The sequence below is a fragment of the Bison bison genome, unplaced genomic scaffold, assembly GCF_000754665.1.
Source record: "Bison bison bison isolate TAMUID 2011002044 unplaced genomic scaffold, Bison_UMD1.0 scf7180017864217, whole genome shotgun sequence".
NCBI lineage: Eukaryota > Metazoa > Chordata > Mammalia > Artiodactyla > Bovidae > Bison > Bison bison.
In genome coordinates, this window is record NW_011494789.1 from 4,080,195 (window position 1) to 4,097,624 (window position 17,430).

General features: G+C 45.1%; 1 protein-coding gene across 3 annotated transcripts; it reads left to right on the forward strand.

The window, feature by feature from the left end:
- Positions 1 to 10,970: 10,970 nt before the first annotated feature.
- Positions 10,971 to 17,301, forward strand: POLR3D (polymerase (RNA) III (DNA directed) polypeptide D, 44kDa). Of its 3 annotated transcripts, none has more exons than XM_010845467.1 (9): positions 10,971 to 11,103; positions 11,334 to 11,503; positions 12,452 to 12,495; positions 13,698 to 13,849; positions 14,014 to 14,138; positions 14,549 to 14,717; positions 15,274 to 15,539; positions 16,228 to 16,380; positions 16,538 to 17,301. In XM_010845467.1, the coding sequence occupies exons 2-9, from the start codon at positions 11,339 to 11,341 to the stop codon at positions 16,658 to 16,660; spliced, it is 1,197 nt and encodes a 398-aa protein (XP_010843769.1). In that variant the 5' UTR covers positions 10,971 to 11,103; positions 11,334 to 11,338; the 3' UTR covers positions 16,661 to 17,301. The 3 variants fall into 3 exon arrangements, with proteins under 3 accessions (XP_010843769.1, XP_010843767.1, XP_010843768.1); XM_010845465.1 differs by having other exon boundaries at positions 10,973 to 11,093; XM_010845466.1 differs by having other exon boundaries at positions 10,979 to 11,145.
- Positions 17,302 to 17,430: the final 129 nt, after the last annotated feature.

Here is a 17,430-nt window from a genome sequence, read left to right on the forward strand (position 1 = left end):
GCTGTGATGCATGGGCTTCTCTTGTGGAGCACAGGCTCTAGGCCCCCGGGTTCAGTGGTTGTGGCACACGGGTTTGGTTGCTTCTTGGCATGTGGGATCTTCCCAGACCAGGGATCAAACCAGTGTCTCCTGCATTGGCAGGCGAATTCTTAACCACTGGACCACCAGGGAAGTCCCTCATGCACCTTTTAGACTCAAAATGTTTACATGTGTTTCCTCATGGTTGAAGTAAGTATGGAGATTTCAGAGGCCAATGAATGCAGACACACCCAGATAGCCCATAAAAACCACCTTGTTCATTCACAAGTGTTGACAATGACAGGAGTGGGCAGTGGCTGTTTATGAGAACTGTGTGGATTTCTCAATGCTTATTTACTTTACCTGTTTGAAATTATATTTAGGCCTCCTACAACCCCCACCTATTTCGAACTTATAAAGAATATTAATTCTAAAAACTGGACACATTTCTGGGTATGGACTCAACTAAAGAATATAATACACTTTAAAGCTTTTTGAAAACTTAAATATGTAACAATTTTAAGGCATGGAAAAATACCAAATTATATTTAAGGAGACTGAAAAGTTATTAGAAGAGACATTAATGAAATGTTGGAGGAGTTAAATTTCAAGGGAAGAAGATCAAAAACAATAAAGAAAGAATCACAAGTGAAATGAGAAGGGGAAGAACTAATCAGATAGAACCATGGTGCTGGAATAGTCACTAAACTATGCCTGACGTGGACCAGCATAAAGTTGGGACTATGGAATACCTCTGGGCACTGCACGGCAAGATACTGGGGTAACACTTAGACATATTGAATATCAAACTCCTACCATGCTGCAAAGGCTTTCCTCCACAATAATTCTATTTAGAGAACTGCATAGAGAAGAACCTACAGAGAAGACATAGGAAAAGGCAACACAAAGATGGCTTTTACACCAATGGTGTAAAAGTTAAATTACTGATACAATCTATCTGGAAACAATCCATCCTTATTTTTCTAAAGCACATAGGGCTGCCTGGCCTCGCCACAAACTGAAATCCATTCATTCATTCAAGAAAAATTTATTGGATGCTTCACTATGTATCAGGCATTGTTTTAGGCAATGAAGATATTGTTGTGGGAGGAGAGAGAAGAATCCCTGCTCTTGGGGACTTACTTTCTGGTAAGGGGAAGACAGACAGTAAATAAACTCTATATTAGGTGACGCTCAGTGCTATGGAGGGACTTCCCTGGTGGTCCAGTGGTTAAGAACGTGCCCTCCAATGCAAGGGACGTGGGTTTGACCCCTGGTTGGGGAACTAAGATCGCACATGCCATGGGGTGACTAAGCCCATGTACCACAACTACTGAGTCCATACTCTGCAACTAGAGAGAAGCCTGCATGGTCTCAATGAAAGATCCCAAGTTCCGCAACTAAGACCTGACACAGTCAAAAATAAATAAAGAAATATTAAGAATAAGAAGAAAACATTCAATATTTCAAAAAAGTGCTATGGAGAAAAATAAGTCAGATGTAGGGATAGGGAATGTCTTGGGGGAGTCTGTGTGTGCTCAGTTGTGTCTGACTCTTTGCAATCCCCTGGACTATAGCCCACCAGACTCCTCCTCTGTCCATGGGATTTCCCAGGCAGGAATACTGGAGCTGGTTGCCTTTTCCTTCTCCAGGGGGTCTTCCTGGACCAGAGATCAAACCCACATTTCCTCACTGGCAGGTGGATTCTTTACCGCTGAGCCACCTGGGAAGCCCTCCAGGCAGGGAGAGTGGGAGGTTACAGTTTTAAAGAAGGCCATCAGAGAAGGCCTGGGAAAGATGACTTTGGGCAAAAAAAAAAAAAAAAATCCAAAGGGAGGGAGGCATGCAGAATTATCAATATGTGGGGGAGGAGCATTCCCATTAGCGGATGGACGTAGAGGCCCTGAAGCAGGAGAGAGCCAAATTGTTCCAGATACAGCAAGACCAGTGCAGCAGAAGCAGAGGGAGCGAGGAGAGGGTGGCAGAAGTTGGGGACAGAGAGATGGTGGGTGGAGGGACAGATGATGCAGGGGTGTGTAAGCTGTTCTCAAACCTCTGGTTTGTACTGTGAAATGGGAAGCCATGGGGAAGTTTAGAGCAGAGACTGACCTGATGTGAAATATGTTAATTGTGCTCTCCCAAGGCTTGGCGGAGGGGGCTCAGCTGGAAGCACAAAGGCTGTTAGAAGGCCCCTATAATAATCACAGCCTCCTCACTAGAGGTGGTCTGGACCTAGGTGGGGTGTCAGTGAAGCTGGTGAGAAGCAGTAGGACTCTGGCTATATCCGGGAGAGCTGACATGTTAGATGCACCACATGAGAAAAAGAGGCAAAAATAACTAAGATTTTGGACTTGATCTCCTATGAGGGAGGAGTTGCTGGGTACTGAGATGGGGAGTACTCCGGAGTAGTTTGAGGAGGAAAATCAAGGGTTTGGCTGTGGATATAGGTTTGAGACGCCGGGCAGACATCCCCATGGAGGTGTGGGATAGGCAGAGAGATGTAGCTGGAAAGCAGAGAGGTCCAGATGATAAGCCCTGAGGAGTTGTCACATACAGCACACAGTTCAAAGCTGAGAAACTGGACCATTGCCGAGGGAGCAAGTATAAGAGAAAAGGGAAGTTCTGAGAACTGAATCTTACAGCTCTCTAGTGTTTTGAGGTCAAGGAGATGAGGAAGAACCAGAAAATACATGGCTTCAAAATGATGTAAACAAATTAGGATAAATTATTCATAGATAATATGTAATAACTTGAACTCGGATAACATTTCCAGACCACATATTCCTTTTATTCTACTGATATGTATTCAGAAGGGTTCTTTATTCATTTAGCATTTCCATTGCCCATCGAGAATTCATAGACAGAATCCGTTAAACCTTCTGAAATCTGTATTTAGACTCCAAAAATCCCTTCTTGAAGACGTTTTAATTGTAGGTTAATTGCTTTACAATGTTTTTTGGTTTGTGCCATGTAACTGTGAATCAGCCATAGGTATACACATGTTCTCTCCCTCTCGAATCTCCCTCTCACCCCCTACCCCATCCCACCCCTCTAGGTTGTCAGAGAGCACCAGGTTGAGCTCCTTGTATTATACAGCAACTTCCCACCAGTCATCTATTTTACATACAGTAATGTGTATGTTGAAGCCCAAGTGGTGGTAGTGGTTTAGTCTCTAAGTCGTGTCCAACTCTTTGTGACCCCATGGACTGTATGTAGCCTGCCAGGCTCCTCTGTCCATGGGATTCTCCAGGCAAGAATATTGGAGTGGGTGGCCATTTCCTTCTCAGAAGCCCACGTGGCACCATGGTAAAGAATCCACCTGCCAATGAAGGAGATACAGGTTTGATACCTGGGTTGGGAAGATCCCCTGGAAAAAGAAATGGCAACCACTCCATTATTCTTGCCTGGAAAATTCCATGGACAGTGGAGCCTAGCATGCTACAGTTCATGGGGTCACAAAGAGGCAGACATGACTTAGTGACTAAAGAACACAATGTATAGGTTTCAATGCTACTCTCTCAATTCAACCCACACTCTCCTTCCTTCACTGTGTCCATATGTCCGTGATTATTAATTTCAGACAAAAACGAGAATGAAATATGTAAATTTTTCATATTTACTATGAAATATGTAAAAATAAAGTACAATAAAATGTTCTTAGTAACAAAGTCTGTTTGGCTAATAATAACTTACAACTTTTATCTGAAGCTAGATAAGAGAATGAACCCTCCTCCAGAGAAAATAAGGGAGGGGTGGAGCAAATTAAGAAAGACAGCAGAATGGTGCCAAAAGTATATCAGCCTAATTAGAGGGAAAACTGGAGTGTATTCTTAATGGGGAATTATAGTAATTGTTGTTAGGAAATAAGCCCCAAAACGTAAAAGGTATTAATAGAAGGCTTGATTTAAGCATTCTCTCCTCTTGTCCTTTAGGCATGAAAAATGCTGTGTAAATCCAACAAGCATTGCAGTAAGAAAACTGGTTAAACAAAGCACGGTGTACAAGAACAATGAGGAGTACTATTTAGCCATTAAAAACAGTAGCTTAGAAGAATATTTAATAACTCAAAAAAATGTTTATAGTACATGGTGTGAAAAAAAGCAGATTATAGAACCACATATAAAATGTTTCAATTTTTCATTTTTATACAATTTTTAAAGGTTACTTTCCACTTAGAATTATTACAAAATATTGGCTACATTCCCTCTGTTGTACAATACATCCTTGAGCCTATCTTATACCTGATAGTTTGTACTTCCTGCCCCGCCCCCACTGGTAATCACTACCTTGTTGTCTATATCCATGAGTCTGCTTCTTTTTTTGTCATATTCACTAGTTTCTTGTGTTTTTTAGATTCCACAAATAAGCGATATCATACAGTATTTGTCTCTCTCTGTCTGACTTTCTTCACTTTAGCATAAAGCCCTCCAAGTCTCTCCATGTTGCTGCAAATGGCAAAAATTCATTTTTTTTCATTCTTATTTATGGTTGAGCAGTATTCCATTCAATATGCTACTGGAGATCAGTGGAGAAATAACTCCAGAAAGAACGAAGAAATGGAGCCAAAGCAAAAACAACACTCAGTTGTGGATGTGACTGGTGATAGAAGTAAAGTCTGATGCTGTAAAGAGCAATATTGCTGTAAAGAACCTGAAATGTTAGGTCCATGAATCTTAAGGCAAATTGGAAGAGATCAAACAGGAGATGGCAAGAGTGAACGTCATCAACGTTTTAGGAATCAGCGAACTAAAATGGACTGGAATGGGTGAATTTAATTCAGATAACACTTATATCTACTACTGTGGACAATAATCCCTTAGAAGAAATGGAGTTGCTATCATAGTCAGTACTTGGATGCAATCTCAAAAATGACAGAATGATCTCTGTTTGTTTCCAAGGCAAACCATTCAATATCACAGTAAACCAAGTCTATGCCCCGACCAGTAATACTGAAGAAGCTGAAGTTGAACAGTTCTATGAAGACCTACAAGACTTTTAGAACTAACACTCCAAAAAGATGTGCTTTTGATTATAGGGGACTGGAATGCAAAAGTAGGAAATCAAGAAACACCTGGAGTAACAGGCAAATTTGGCCTTGGAGTACAGAATGAAGCAGGGCAAAGGCTAATAGAGTTTTGCCAAGAGAACACACTGGTCATAGCAAACACCCTCTTCCAACAACACAAGAGAAGACTCTACACATGGACATCACCCGATGGTCAACACAGAAATCAGATTGATTATATTCTTTGCAGCCAAAAATGGAGAAGCTCTATACATTCAGCAAAAACATGACCAGGGGCTGACTGTGGCTCAGATAAGGAACCCCTTATTGCCAAATTCAGACTTAAATTGAAGAAAGTAGGGAAAACCAATAGACCATTCAGGTATGACCTAAATCAAATCCCTTACAATTATAAGGGATTTGAGAATTCTATTTGAGAAATATATTTAAGGGACTAGATCTGATAGACAGAGTGCCTGATGAACTATGGACGGAGGTTCATGACATTGTACAGGAGACAGGGAGCAAGACCATCCCCAAGAAAAAGAAATGCAAAAAAGCAAAATGGCTGTCTGAGGAGGCCTTACAAATAGCTGTGAAAAGAAAAGAAGCCAAAAGCAAACGAGAAAAGCAAAGATATACCCATTTCAATGCAGAGTTCCAAAGAATAGGAAGGAGAGATAAGAAAGCCTTCCTCAGTGATCAGTGCAAAGAAATAGAGGAAAACAATAGAATGAGAAAGACTAGAGATCTCCAAGAAAATTAGAGATACCAAGGGAACATTTCATGCAAAATGGGCTCAATAAAGGACAGAAATGATATGGACCTAACAGAAGCAGAAGATCATTAAGAAGAGGTGGCAAGAATACACAAAAGAACTGTACAAAAAAGATCTTCACGACCCAGATAATCACGATGGTATGATCACTCACCTAGAGGCAGACATCCTGGAATGTGAAGTCAAGTGGGCCTTACGAAGCATCACTACGAACATAGTGGAGGTGATGGTATTCCAGTTGAGCTATTTCAAAACCTAAAAGACGATGCTGTGAAAGTGTTGCACTCAATATGCCAGGAAATTTGGAAAACTCAGCAGTGGCCACAGGACTGGAAAAGGTTAGTTTTCATTCCAGCCCCTAAGAAAGGCAATGCCAAAGAATGCTCAAACTACCGCACAATTGCACTCATCTCACATGCTAGCAAAGTAATGCTCAAAATTCTCCAAGCCAGGCTTCAACAATACGTGAACCATGAACTTCCAGATGTTCAAGCTGGTTTTAGAAAAGGCAGAGGAACCAAAGATCAAATTGCCAACATTTGCTGGATCATGGAAAAAGCAAGAGAGTTCCAGAAAAACATCTATTTCTGCTTTATTGACTATGCCAAAGCCTTTGACTGTGTGGACCACAATAAACTGTGGAAAATTCTGAAAGAGATGGGAATACCAGACCACCTGACCTGCCTCTTGAGACACCTGTATGCAGGTCAGGAAGCAACAGTTAGAAATGGACATGGAACTGGTTCCAAATAGAAAAAGGAGTACGTCAAGGCTGTATATTGTCACCCTGCTTATTTAACTTATATGCAGAGTACATCATGAGAAACGCTGGGCTGGAAGAACCACAAGCTGGAATCAAGATTGCTGGGAGAAATATCAGTAACCTCAGATATGCAGATGATACCACCCTTATGGCAGAAAGTGAAAAACTAAAGAGCCCCTTGATGAGGGTGAAGGAGGAGAGTGAAAAAGTTGGTTTAAAGCTCAACATTCAGATAACAAAGATCATGGCATTTGGTCCCATCGCTTCATGGCAAATAGATGGAGAAAGAGTGGAAACAGTGGTAGACTTGCTATGGTTTTGCCAGTGGTCATGTATGGATGTGATAGTTGGACTATAAAGAAAGCTGAGTGCCAAAGAATTGATGCTTTTGAACTGTGGTTTTGGAGATTCTTGAGTCCCTTGGCCTGCAAGGAGATCCGACCTAAAGGAAATCAGTCCTGAATATTCATTGGAAGGACTGATGCTGAAGTTGGAACTCCAATACTTTGGGTACCTGATGTGAAGAGCTGACTCATTTGAAAAGACCCTGATGCTGGGAAAGATTGAAGGCAAGAGGAGAAGGGGACAACAGAGGATGAGATAGTTGGATGGCATCATTAACTCGATGGACATGAGTTTGAGTAAACTCTGGGAGTGGGTGATGGACAGGGAAGCCTGATGCGCGGCAGTCCATGGGGTCGCAAAGAGCCGGACATGACTGAGAGACTGAACTGAACTGAACTGAACTGAGTATTTCATTGTATATGTATATATATATGTACCACATCTTCTTTATCCATTCATCTTAGGTTGTTTCTTACGACACTTAGGTTCTACCTCTTGGCATTTATAAATAATGCTGCTGTGAACATTGGGGTGCATGCATCTTTTCAAATCAGTGTTTTTCTTCTCTTCAGACATATACTCAGGAGTGGAATTGCTGGGTCATATGGTAGTTCTATTTTCAGTTTTTTGAGAAACCTCCATACAATTTTCCACAGTGGCTGCACCAATTTACATTCCCACCAACAGTGTACAAATGATAATCGCCTTTCTGACAAGTGTGAGGTGATATCTCATTGTGGTTTTGATTTGTATTTCTTTCAAAATTAGTAGTATTGAGCATCTTTTCATGCTCAACATGTGCATTTCTTCTTTCGAAAAATGTTCAGTTCTGCCCATTTTTTAATCAAGTTGTTTTTTTGATATAGAGTTGTTATTAGACTCCATTTGCATTTATAAAATATTGGCTATATTCTCCAATTTGTATAATATATCCTTGTAGCTCATTTTATACATTTATACCTAACAGTTTGTACTTCTTAATCCCCTCCTCCTACATTGCCCCTTCTCACTTCCCTCTTCCCACTGGTAACCACTAGTTTGTTCTCATATCTGTGAGTCTGCTTTTTTGTTACATTCACTAGTGTTTTGTATTGTTTAGATTACATATACAAGTAATACCATACAGTATCTTTCTCTTGTCTTACTAATTTCACTTAGCATAATGCCCTTCAAGTCCATCCAGGTAAATGGTATGCAAATGGCAAGTTTTCATTCTTGTTTATGGCTGAGTAGTATTTAACTGCGTGTGTCTTTCTATGTGTACATATACATATATACCCATGTGCTGTGCTCAGTCGCTTCAGTTGTGTCTGACTCTTTACAACCCCATGGACTGTAGCCCGCCAGGCTCCTCTGACCATGGGATCCTCCAGGCAAGAATAATGGAGTAGGTTGCCATGCCCTCCTCCAGGGTATCTTCTGAACCCATGGGTTGAACCTGAGTCTCCTGCCTCTCCTCCATTGTGGGCGGATTGTTTATCACTGAGCCATAAGGGAAGCCCATACACTTATATCCATATCACTATATATTTGGATGCTTCTTAAAATTTTCCAAACTTTCTATAGTGAATAAGTGTCTCTGTAAAAAAACAAATCAAAAAACAGAACAAAACAAAAACCTAGGAGCTGCGAGAAAGCTGGTGGACCTCAAAGCCCAGAGAATGAAATCAAAGCAGTTCTAGTGCCTCAGTGAGAAGCTAAGAGCTATTGTGTGTAGCTCTGTAGGGGACAGGAAGTGTTCTCCTTTGGTTAGATTTGCTGCTGCTGCTGCTAAGTCACTTCACTCGTGTCTGACTCTGTGTGACCCCATAGACGGTGGCCCACCAGGCTCCCCTGTTCCTGGGATTCTCCAGGCAAGAACACTGGAGTGGGTTGCCATTGGTTAGGTTTAGTTATCATGAAACCAATATGGAGAAAAGTTGAAAAAAGTCTGGTTTAGAAACCAACACAACAAAATTTTACTATAATATTATTAAATTGACAGGTTAAATTTTTGAAAGCCAGTACTCAAAACAATGTGGTAAAATGTTACGTATATTCTCATATATGATATATATTCATGTATACATTTTTATCAGTGATGCATATTGGCACAATCCTTTTTGAAAGTAATTCAGCAATATGTACGAACAACCATAAAATGTGCATGTTCAAAAGGGAATAGCCACTATGGAAACAGTTTGGCAGTTTCTGACAAAATGAAACATACAACTATCATTCAACCCAACAATTGCACTTGTGGGCATTTATCCCGGAGAAAGAAAAACATACAAAAACCTGTACATGTATGTTCATAGCAGCTTTATTCATGATGGCCCCTAACTAAAAACAACCCAGATGTTCTTCGAAGGATGAATAAATAAACCATGGAAATTCAGCAATACAAAGGAATGAACTAGTTATACATGCATGATAACATGCAACAGCTTGGATCATCTCCAGAGAATTATGCTGAGTAAACAAAGAAATCCCAAGAAGTCACACACTGCTTCCGTCTTTGAATGATTTCCACTCTGGAAATAACAAAAGTGTAAAGATAGAGAACAGATTAGTAACTACCAGGGGGCGGTGAGAAGGAGGGAAGTATGGCTATAAAAGGGCACTTGAGGGATCCTTGTGGTGAAAGACTGTCTTGCATGTGACGATCAATGTCGATATTTTGGTTGTGATACTATACTAGTTTACAATATGGTGCCATTGGGGAAACTAAGTAAAGCATACTTGGTATCTCCACGTGCTTTTTTTTTAACCTATTTATTTATTTGGCTGTGCCAAGTGTTAGTTGCCACACTTGGAATCTTCATCTCTGTCGAGGCATGTGAAACACAGTTGCCTGATCAGGGATCAAACCCAGACCTCCTGTCTTGGGAGCCGCAAGTCTTAGCTACTGAATCACCAGGGTAGTCCCTCTGCACTATTTCTTACAACTACTCATGTATCTACTATTACTTCAAAGCAAAAAAAAAAAAAATTAAAGTACATCTTCTTTTGACCAGTTATCTCGTCTGGAAATTTGTCCTAGGAATAGAACCCAAAAGACTACAGTACTTTAAAGGCACCAGATGTTCAAAACAGTAGTATTTACAACAGGAAAAAGGAACCATTTTGTGTCCAAACAGCGACACAGGCAAATCATGACACAGCCACCCAAGAATTATGCAGTTGTTTGATACAGCCACAAAGAAATGTTATCTGAAAAGGGAGGATTCAAAATTGTGGTACAATATGAAATCTCTGTGATGGGGCTGGAATACATTGCAAAAGTTTTAATAGTTACTCTGTGTGAAATTATAAGAAATGTTTCCCTTCCCTCAAGTTATCTCTAAAGTTACATGGTTTTTACATGGTTTGGGAGTGGAGGGAATGACAGTAAAGGACATTTTATATGTTTAATTACAAACGTCAGAGTCACGACGAAACTTCTTTAAATCTGTCCCTCCCAGTAGAAAAACTTCGTTTTTCAGGTTCCAGGATTGGAACAAGCGTGTATACAAGGACCCACAGTCACGAGCCTAGGGCAGGTGCGATTGAGGCACCCGTTTCAACCGCTGCAGCTGCTCCAGCACTGTGCTCACGGCCCCATGTCTACAGCCCCACCCCAGGACCCCACCAGGATTCCGACGAAGAGATCCCCTGAACAAGGGCGAGAACGCAGCCCGGAGGTGCAGTGACCACTCCAAGGTCATCATAAAGCCGGCAATCGAGGCTCGGCCGAGCCCAGCCTAGAGCTCCAGGACTCTGAGTCGGGGTCTCGCTCTCTGCCCCGCATCCCCGCCCCATCCCGAGTCTCGACCCCGAGGCTCCCCAGCGGCGAACTCCCACGTTGCGTCCAGACGGCGTCTCGGCCCCCAGACCTGAACTGGACGCCCCCACCTTATGCCCGGGGCCAAGACCCCGCGAACGTACCCCTCCCCTAGACCCTTCCCCTCTTCCTTTTTCGCCCTCTCAACCCAGCTTTTCCCGACTCCGGGAAGAACCGGGAAGAGAAGGCGGAGGGGAGCGAGACGCCGCGGGATAAATACTGTGGCCCGGCCCCGCCCACCAACATCACTTCCGCCTCGCGACAAGATGGCGGCGCCCTGGCCCTGCCACGCAGACTTCCGCCCGGCGCCGAGACTCGGAACCCACTGCGCGTCGCGTCGGAGGTGAAATCGGGACGCGCATGGTGTGGAACTACAGCCTGGGTGCGAAGGGGTGCGTCTTTGCCTCGTGCCTGGCCGGGGGCCTGGAGAGAAGGCGAGCCAAGGGCCCTAGCCGGGCTGTTCCGGGGAGTCCCGCCACGTGGGAGGGGGAGGAGCTGAGTCGCACCCCTAGGGACGCGCCGACTGGGGGGGCGGGAGGCCACGTGGGTGGGGTTCCGCTCAGGGTCCGCGAGTCCTTCTCCCTCGAGTGACTTCGTTACCCCTTTTCGCCTCATTTCTCAGGCATCATGTCGGAAGGAAACGCCGCGGGCGAGCCCAGCGCTCCGGGAGGGCCCCGACCCCTCCTTTCTGGGGCGCGGGGGCTTATTGGGCGAAGGCCGGCACCTCCCCTCACCCCGGGCCGCCTTCCCTCCATCCGCTCCAGGGACCTCACCCTCGGGGGAGTCAAGAAGGTACCCGACTACGCTGAATTCCAGGCACTAGGGGGTTTAACTGAAGGGCCTACCGTGTGCCAGGCGTGATGTTGGGCCTTGCGAATCTTGTCTTCAGACTTCCGCCTGCAATTTCTGGGGAGCCTGCCCTACCTTCAAGTCAAGATACTGGGTCCAAGATGTTGACATGGCTCTCAGAGATGGCTGAAGAGCAGAGAATCCTAATTAGCTCAGAAGCAACTTGAGCAGGGTTTATTTCCTTTTGGTGTGTCTTGGATACCTTTCAGAAACCCATGAAACCCACGCAGACATAAACTTTGCCTGCAATTTAAGAGAGTTCTGAATTTGCCCAGGATCCCAGTGTGCAGACTTCTGGTCCAAAATATTGAGTCTTAGGTGTGATATTAGAGCCTCTGTGTCTTCTATTATGTTTGTGACTGTAGATGTGAAGGGTAGACTGTAAAGAGAGTGGGGAAGATGACAGCATAAAGCAGCCAGTTTTTGAAGACCTCACTTTCTCTTTATAAATTCTGGTGGCATTCTAACCCAATCATCAGTTTGTGAATGCTGGCAGATCTGTCTTTGCCATTTGAACCTTGCTGGTAGAGCTCATTCTCTATAATACTGTCTGGTCTTCATAGCAGTTTGAAGATGAAGTGTGAGAATAGGTAAATTCCTCTACTGTTAGAGTCCTGAAGGGTTGTCCTTTCAGGAGGCAGAAACTAAGGCTGCCATTTAAATGTTTTTTGATGCCCCTTTCTATATATAGCTTCACCGTTGCCTTGGCATGACATGCCTTCTTTTCAAGCACCTGTCCATTTCAGTAAATCTTTGACAACAGTATGGAATGTGCCGAAGAGAGCCATTTTGGTCTTCATCCATGGAAGATGCCCTTTGGAAGTTTTTCTTTTCCTCTGTACTTTGGGACCAGAATTTACCAAATCAGTGACTCCTGTATTTTACTTTCAGAAAACCTTCACCCCAAATATCATCAGTCGGAAGATCAAGGAAGAGTAAGTAGCTAGGCCTCCTGAATACTCGCGCCTTGTTTGTGCGTGTGTGCTCAGTCCCTTACTTGAGTCCGACTCTTTGCCACCCCATGGACTGTAGCCCCCCAGGCTTCTCTGTCCATGGGATTCTCCAGGCAAGAATACTGGCGTGGGTCGCCATTCCCTACTCCAGGGGATCTTCCCAACCCAGGGACTGAACCTGCATCTCTTGTGTCTCCTGCATTCTTTACCACTAGTGCCACCTGGGAAGCCTTACCTCTTTGTTTACATGCTCTGAATTTGGACCTTTGGGGAAATAACTAAGTAGGTGGCTCGGAAGTTTGAATTTGTAGATTTAGTTCTTTGCAGTAGTGATTGCTGACCCTGGCTCCCAGGTGATTCTAATGTGCAAGCTTTAAAAAAATACTGATGCCTGGGAATCCATCCTTAAAATTGTTTTAACTTATTTACAGTGAAACAGTGATTATCTTTTTTTTTAACTTTTAATTTTTTATTGAGGTATAACCATTTAACAATGTTGTGATAGTTTTAGATTAACAGTGAAGGGACTTGGCATTACATATACATGTATCCATTCTCCCCCAAACTCCCCTCCCATCCAGGCCTCCACATAACATTGAGCAGAGTTCTGTGTGCTATACAGCAGGTCCTTGTTGGTTATACATTTTAAATATAGCAGTGTGTACACGCAGCCACAAGTTCAATTTCTAAGTCTGTGAGTCTCTTTCTGTTTTGAAGTAAATTCATATGTATAATTTCTTTTTAGATTCCACATATAAGGGATGTTATACAATTCTTCTTCTTTGACTTACTTCAGAGAGAGATTATGTTTTATAGCCAGAGTTGAGAGCCAATAGTTTGGGCAGAGATGGATCAGGTTTTCCCTTACGTTCTTTTGCATTGCAACTTTCCTGCTTTCAGTCAATACCAAAAAAAAAATATCCACATTTGGGGGCAGTCTCTATAATTCACCTTTTGTGTTATAGTTCTTCAAAAAGGTAAAGTACGTAAACTGAAGGACTCTGCCTCATCAAGGAAGTGAAAGGGGTGCTAGGCCACCCACACAGGTGGGTGCTGTGCTTCTCATGATATAGTTGTTGGCTTATAAACTCCCCTCTGGTGGAGCACAGTGGTGTGGGAGAGTGAGACCAGTTCTCCGATGCCGGCGACGTCAGTAGTTTCCTTTGACCCATTCGCTTTTCCAGGCCCAAGGAAGAAGTAACCGTCAAGAAAGAGAAGCGTGAAAGGGACAGAGACCGACAGCGAGACAGCCATGGACGGGGCCGGGGGCGCCCAGAAGTGATCCAGTCCCACTCCATCTTCGAGCAGGGCCCCGCCGAAATGATGAAGAAAAAGGGTACAAAGCTGCCGGGGCTCTGGGAGGAAGGAATCAGTGGATTTCAGTGCAGACTGCCCAAGAGAAGGACCAGGGTGCTGGTATTTCCCCCTTGCTCCCAGTTTAGCCTTCCTTGCTGTTGGCTCCTCCCTCACTCCTGGTGAACTATGGGTGGTTTTCCACAGGGAACTGGGATAAGACTGTGGATATGTCAGACGTGGGGCCCTCTCACATCATCAACATCAAAAAGGAGAAGAGGGAGACAGATGAAGAAACAAAACAGATCCTGCGCATGCTGGAGAAGGATGATGTAGGTACCAGTGGACTAGGGGAAGGGGCTTCTTTTCTGATGAAAAGCACTTCCAGGGAACCAGGATGGGGGAAGCTCTCTAATGTCCTGCAAGTCTGGTGAGCGGCAGGAATCTTTGATTAGAAAAGAGCTAAGGTGGACTGTGGGCTTCCAGGTGGCTCAGTGGTGTAAAGAATCCACCTGCAGTGCAGAAGATGCAAGAGACACAGGTTCGATCCCTGGGTCATGAAGATCCCCTGGAGAAGGAAACGGCAACCCACTCCAGTATTGTTGCCTGGAAAGTTCCATGGACAGAGGACTCTGGAGGGGTACAGTTAGACACAACCGAGTGACTGGGCAAGGTGGACTGCCCTCCAGGTACGTGTGTATTCTGGCCCTGCTGTGTGACCCCCCCAACTTTTCTTTGGCAGTTCATCGATGACCCTGGGCTTAGGAATGATATTCGAAATATGCCTGTGCAACTGCCGCTGGCTCACTCGGGCTGGCTTTTTAAGGAAGAGAATGAGGAAACAGATGTTAAACCACGGCTGGCTGGCCCCAAGGAAGAGGATATGGAGGTGGACATGCCTGCTGTGAAAGGTACTCTGTGTCAGTTAAGGTCTCGTCTCCTTTTCTCCAGCTGTTCCCGCAGGAGTGAGCCTGCCTGACTGTTTTAAGATTTGTTTATTTATTTTTGGCTGTGCTGGGTCTTCGTTGCTCCACACCAGCTTTCTCTAGTTGCAGCAAGTGGGGGCTACTCTTTGTTGTGGTGTGTGGGCTTCTCATTGCAGTGACTTCTCTTATTGCCAAACACAGGCTCTAGGGCCTGCGGGCTTCAGTAGTTGCGGCTCCTGGGCTCTGGAGCACAGGCTCGGTAGTTGTGGCACGTGGGCTTAATTGCTCTGCGGTATGTGGAATCTTCCCCAGACCAAGGTTCGAACCTGTGTCCCCTGCCATTGGCAGGAGGATTCTTAATCACTGGACCACCCTTTTTAAAATAAGTCACATGACTATTGGATCCCTCTTTCTAAGCACAAAGTTTCCCTCCAGCTTCTTGGCTGAGTGACAGTGGAGCAGATCAGGTGGAAGGGGTGGGTGCAGTGAGATGGCCTAGAGGTGGCCTCTGATAGCCTTCCCTTTCTGTTATCTCGGGCAGTAAAAGAGGAGCCCCGAGATGAGGATGAGGAAGCCAAGATGAAGGCTCCTCTCAGAGCAGCCAGGAAGATCCCGGGCCTCCCGAAGGACGTGTCTGTCTCTGAGCTGCTCAGGGAGCTGAGCCTCACGCAGGAGGAAGAGCTGCTGTTCCTGCAGCTGCCAGACTCACTGCCCGGCCAGCCACCCACTCAGGACATCAAGCCCATCAAGACGGAGGTGCAGAGCGAGGACGGGCAGATGGTGGTAATAAAGCAAGAGAAAGACCGGGTATGCTCGTGAGTGCTGTGAAGATGCACAGGACCTGGAGGGGAAATAGCCACCTGGAGGGGGAAGCAGAGTGGTGTCGCCTGTAGTGAAATTCGAGAATAATACGCATTTGTTCTTTCTGCCTGCAAGGGGTTTGGGGCTCTGTGCTTCAGCCCAAATTGTGAGTGTGTTTATTTTTCACAGTGAACTATTTTGAACATATACAAATGAGAGAATATAAGTTCTCATGTACCATCACCTAGCTTCAGCAGTTACTGGTATTTTGACCATTTATCTGTGATTTGGGGTTTTTTTGTTTTGTTTATTGACCAGTGGCAGGCATTCCCAGGAAAAGGCCCTCTCTGGGAAGCTCATTCTTTGTTTCTTTTTTTTTTTTTTAGTATTCTTCATTTTTTTAAAGGGCTTCTTTGGTGGATTAGACGGTAATGCGTCTGTCTGCAATGCAGGAGACCCGGGTTTGATCCCTGGGTTGGGGTGTTAGTTGCGGCATGCTAACTCTTAGCTGTGGCATGTGGGGTCTAGTTCCCTGCATTGGGAGTTCAGAGTTTTAGCCACTGGACCACCAAGGAAGTCTGGGGAGCTCATTCTAATCTTTGCTGCTGATGCCTCCTTTTGGGAAAGGGTTTGTTCTTGAAGGATGGAGGAGACAGCTCCTCAGCCAGCTTCCGTCCCCTGATCGTCCTCACAGGAAGCCAGGCTGGCAGAGAACACTTGCACTCTGGCTGACCTGACAGAGGGACAGGTTGGCAAGCTGCTCATCCGCAAGTCGGGGAAGGTGCAGCTCCTCCTCGGCAAGGTGACTCTGGACGTGACGATGGGGACCACTTGCTCTTTCCTGCAGGTGAGAATGAGTCCGGTCGGGGTGGAGGCTGTTCAGGATGTTGATGACTTGGTGCTGAGTACGGGGGAAGGGCTCTTGGGATCATTACATTCAAGTCATAGGACTGAGCAGTGGCTGTGTGGTCTTGTCTTTTATCTCCGTCTCTGTTGATTGGCAGGAGCTGGTGTCCGTGGGCCTTGGAGACAGCAGGACAGGCGACATGACAGTCCTGGGACACATAAAGCACAAACTTGTCTGTTCTCCCAACTTCGAATCCCTGCTGGATCACAGACACCGGTAAAGCGAGCAGATGGAGGACGGTGGTGACTGTGCCCACGACTGCTGCCTGCTCCAGACGTTTTGTTCTCAAATCTGTTCGACCCAGAAGGGGCCTGTTTAGCCCACCCACTCCAGCCATTGTCCCAGTTTTCCCCACAGGGCCCACACGTGGCTCCCTTCCACGGCGGCTGTGAACAGCACGATGACCTTCCCACAGTGAGGAAACCGCACACCCTCGCTGCTAGGGGGTTGGTCCCTGCTATTTATTTTTATATTTATGTCTTAGCTGTTCAGCGGACTGCACCCTCCCCAGGCGGAGAAGTGTCGGTCTGGGCAAGGACAGGCTCCTTCTCTGGGGATGTCTTGGTTCTCAGGGTAGGAGACGCTATTGCTCCCTCCTTCCTCCCAAGAGGCAGCGCTTGAGAGAGAACAGAGATGTCTGGAGTCTGAGACTCAACCTCAGTTCTGTCCATTACTAATTGTGTGACTGAACAAACTACCTAACCTTTCTGAGCCTCAGAGTCCTCATCTGACAAATCGAGGACGATACCTACCTCACAGGGTTGGCGTGAGGATGCTGTGGAATACTGTCGATGAAGTGTCCTTGCACAAGGCTGGACACACACTGTAGGAGCTCAATAAATGTTAGTTTAGTTTTCCTTCGCCTGAGTGTTTTCAAACAATAGATTCCAAGGATCTCTCAGAAAAGGTGAATGGAACTGCTCCCCACATTCTTACTCCATGTCCCACCCCTCTGGACTGATGCTCTAACGGTTTGAGTTTGGGCCTCTC

Coding starts and splice junctions, on each gene's coding strand:
- POLR3D (XM_010845465.1), top strand. CDS start 11,072: ATGGTGTGGAACTACAGCCTGG. Junction 14,139..14,548: donor GCATGCTGGAGAAGGATGAT/GTAGGTACCAGT, acceptor TTTCTTTGGCAG/TTCATCGATGACCCTGGGCT. Junction 16,381..16,537: donor CCACTTGCTCTTTCCTGCAG/GTGAGAATGAGT, acceptor GTTGATTGGCAG/GAGCTGGTGTCCGTGGGCCT.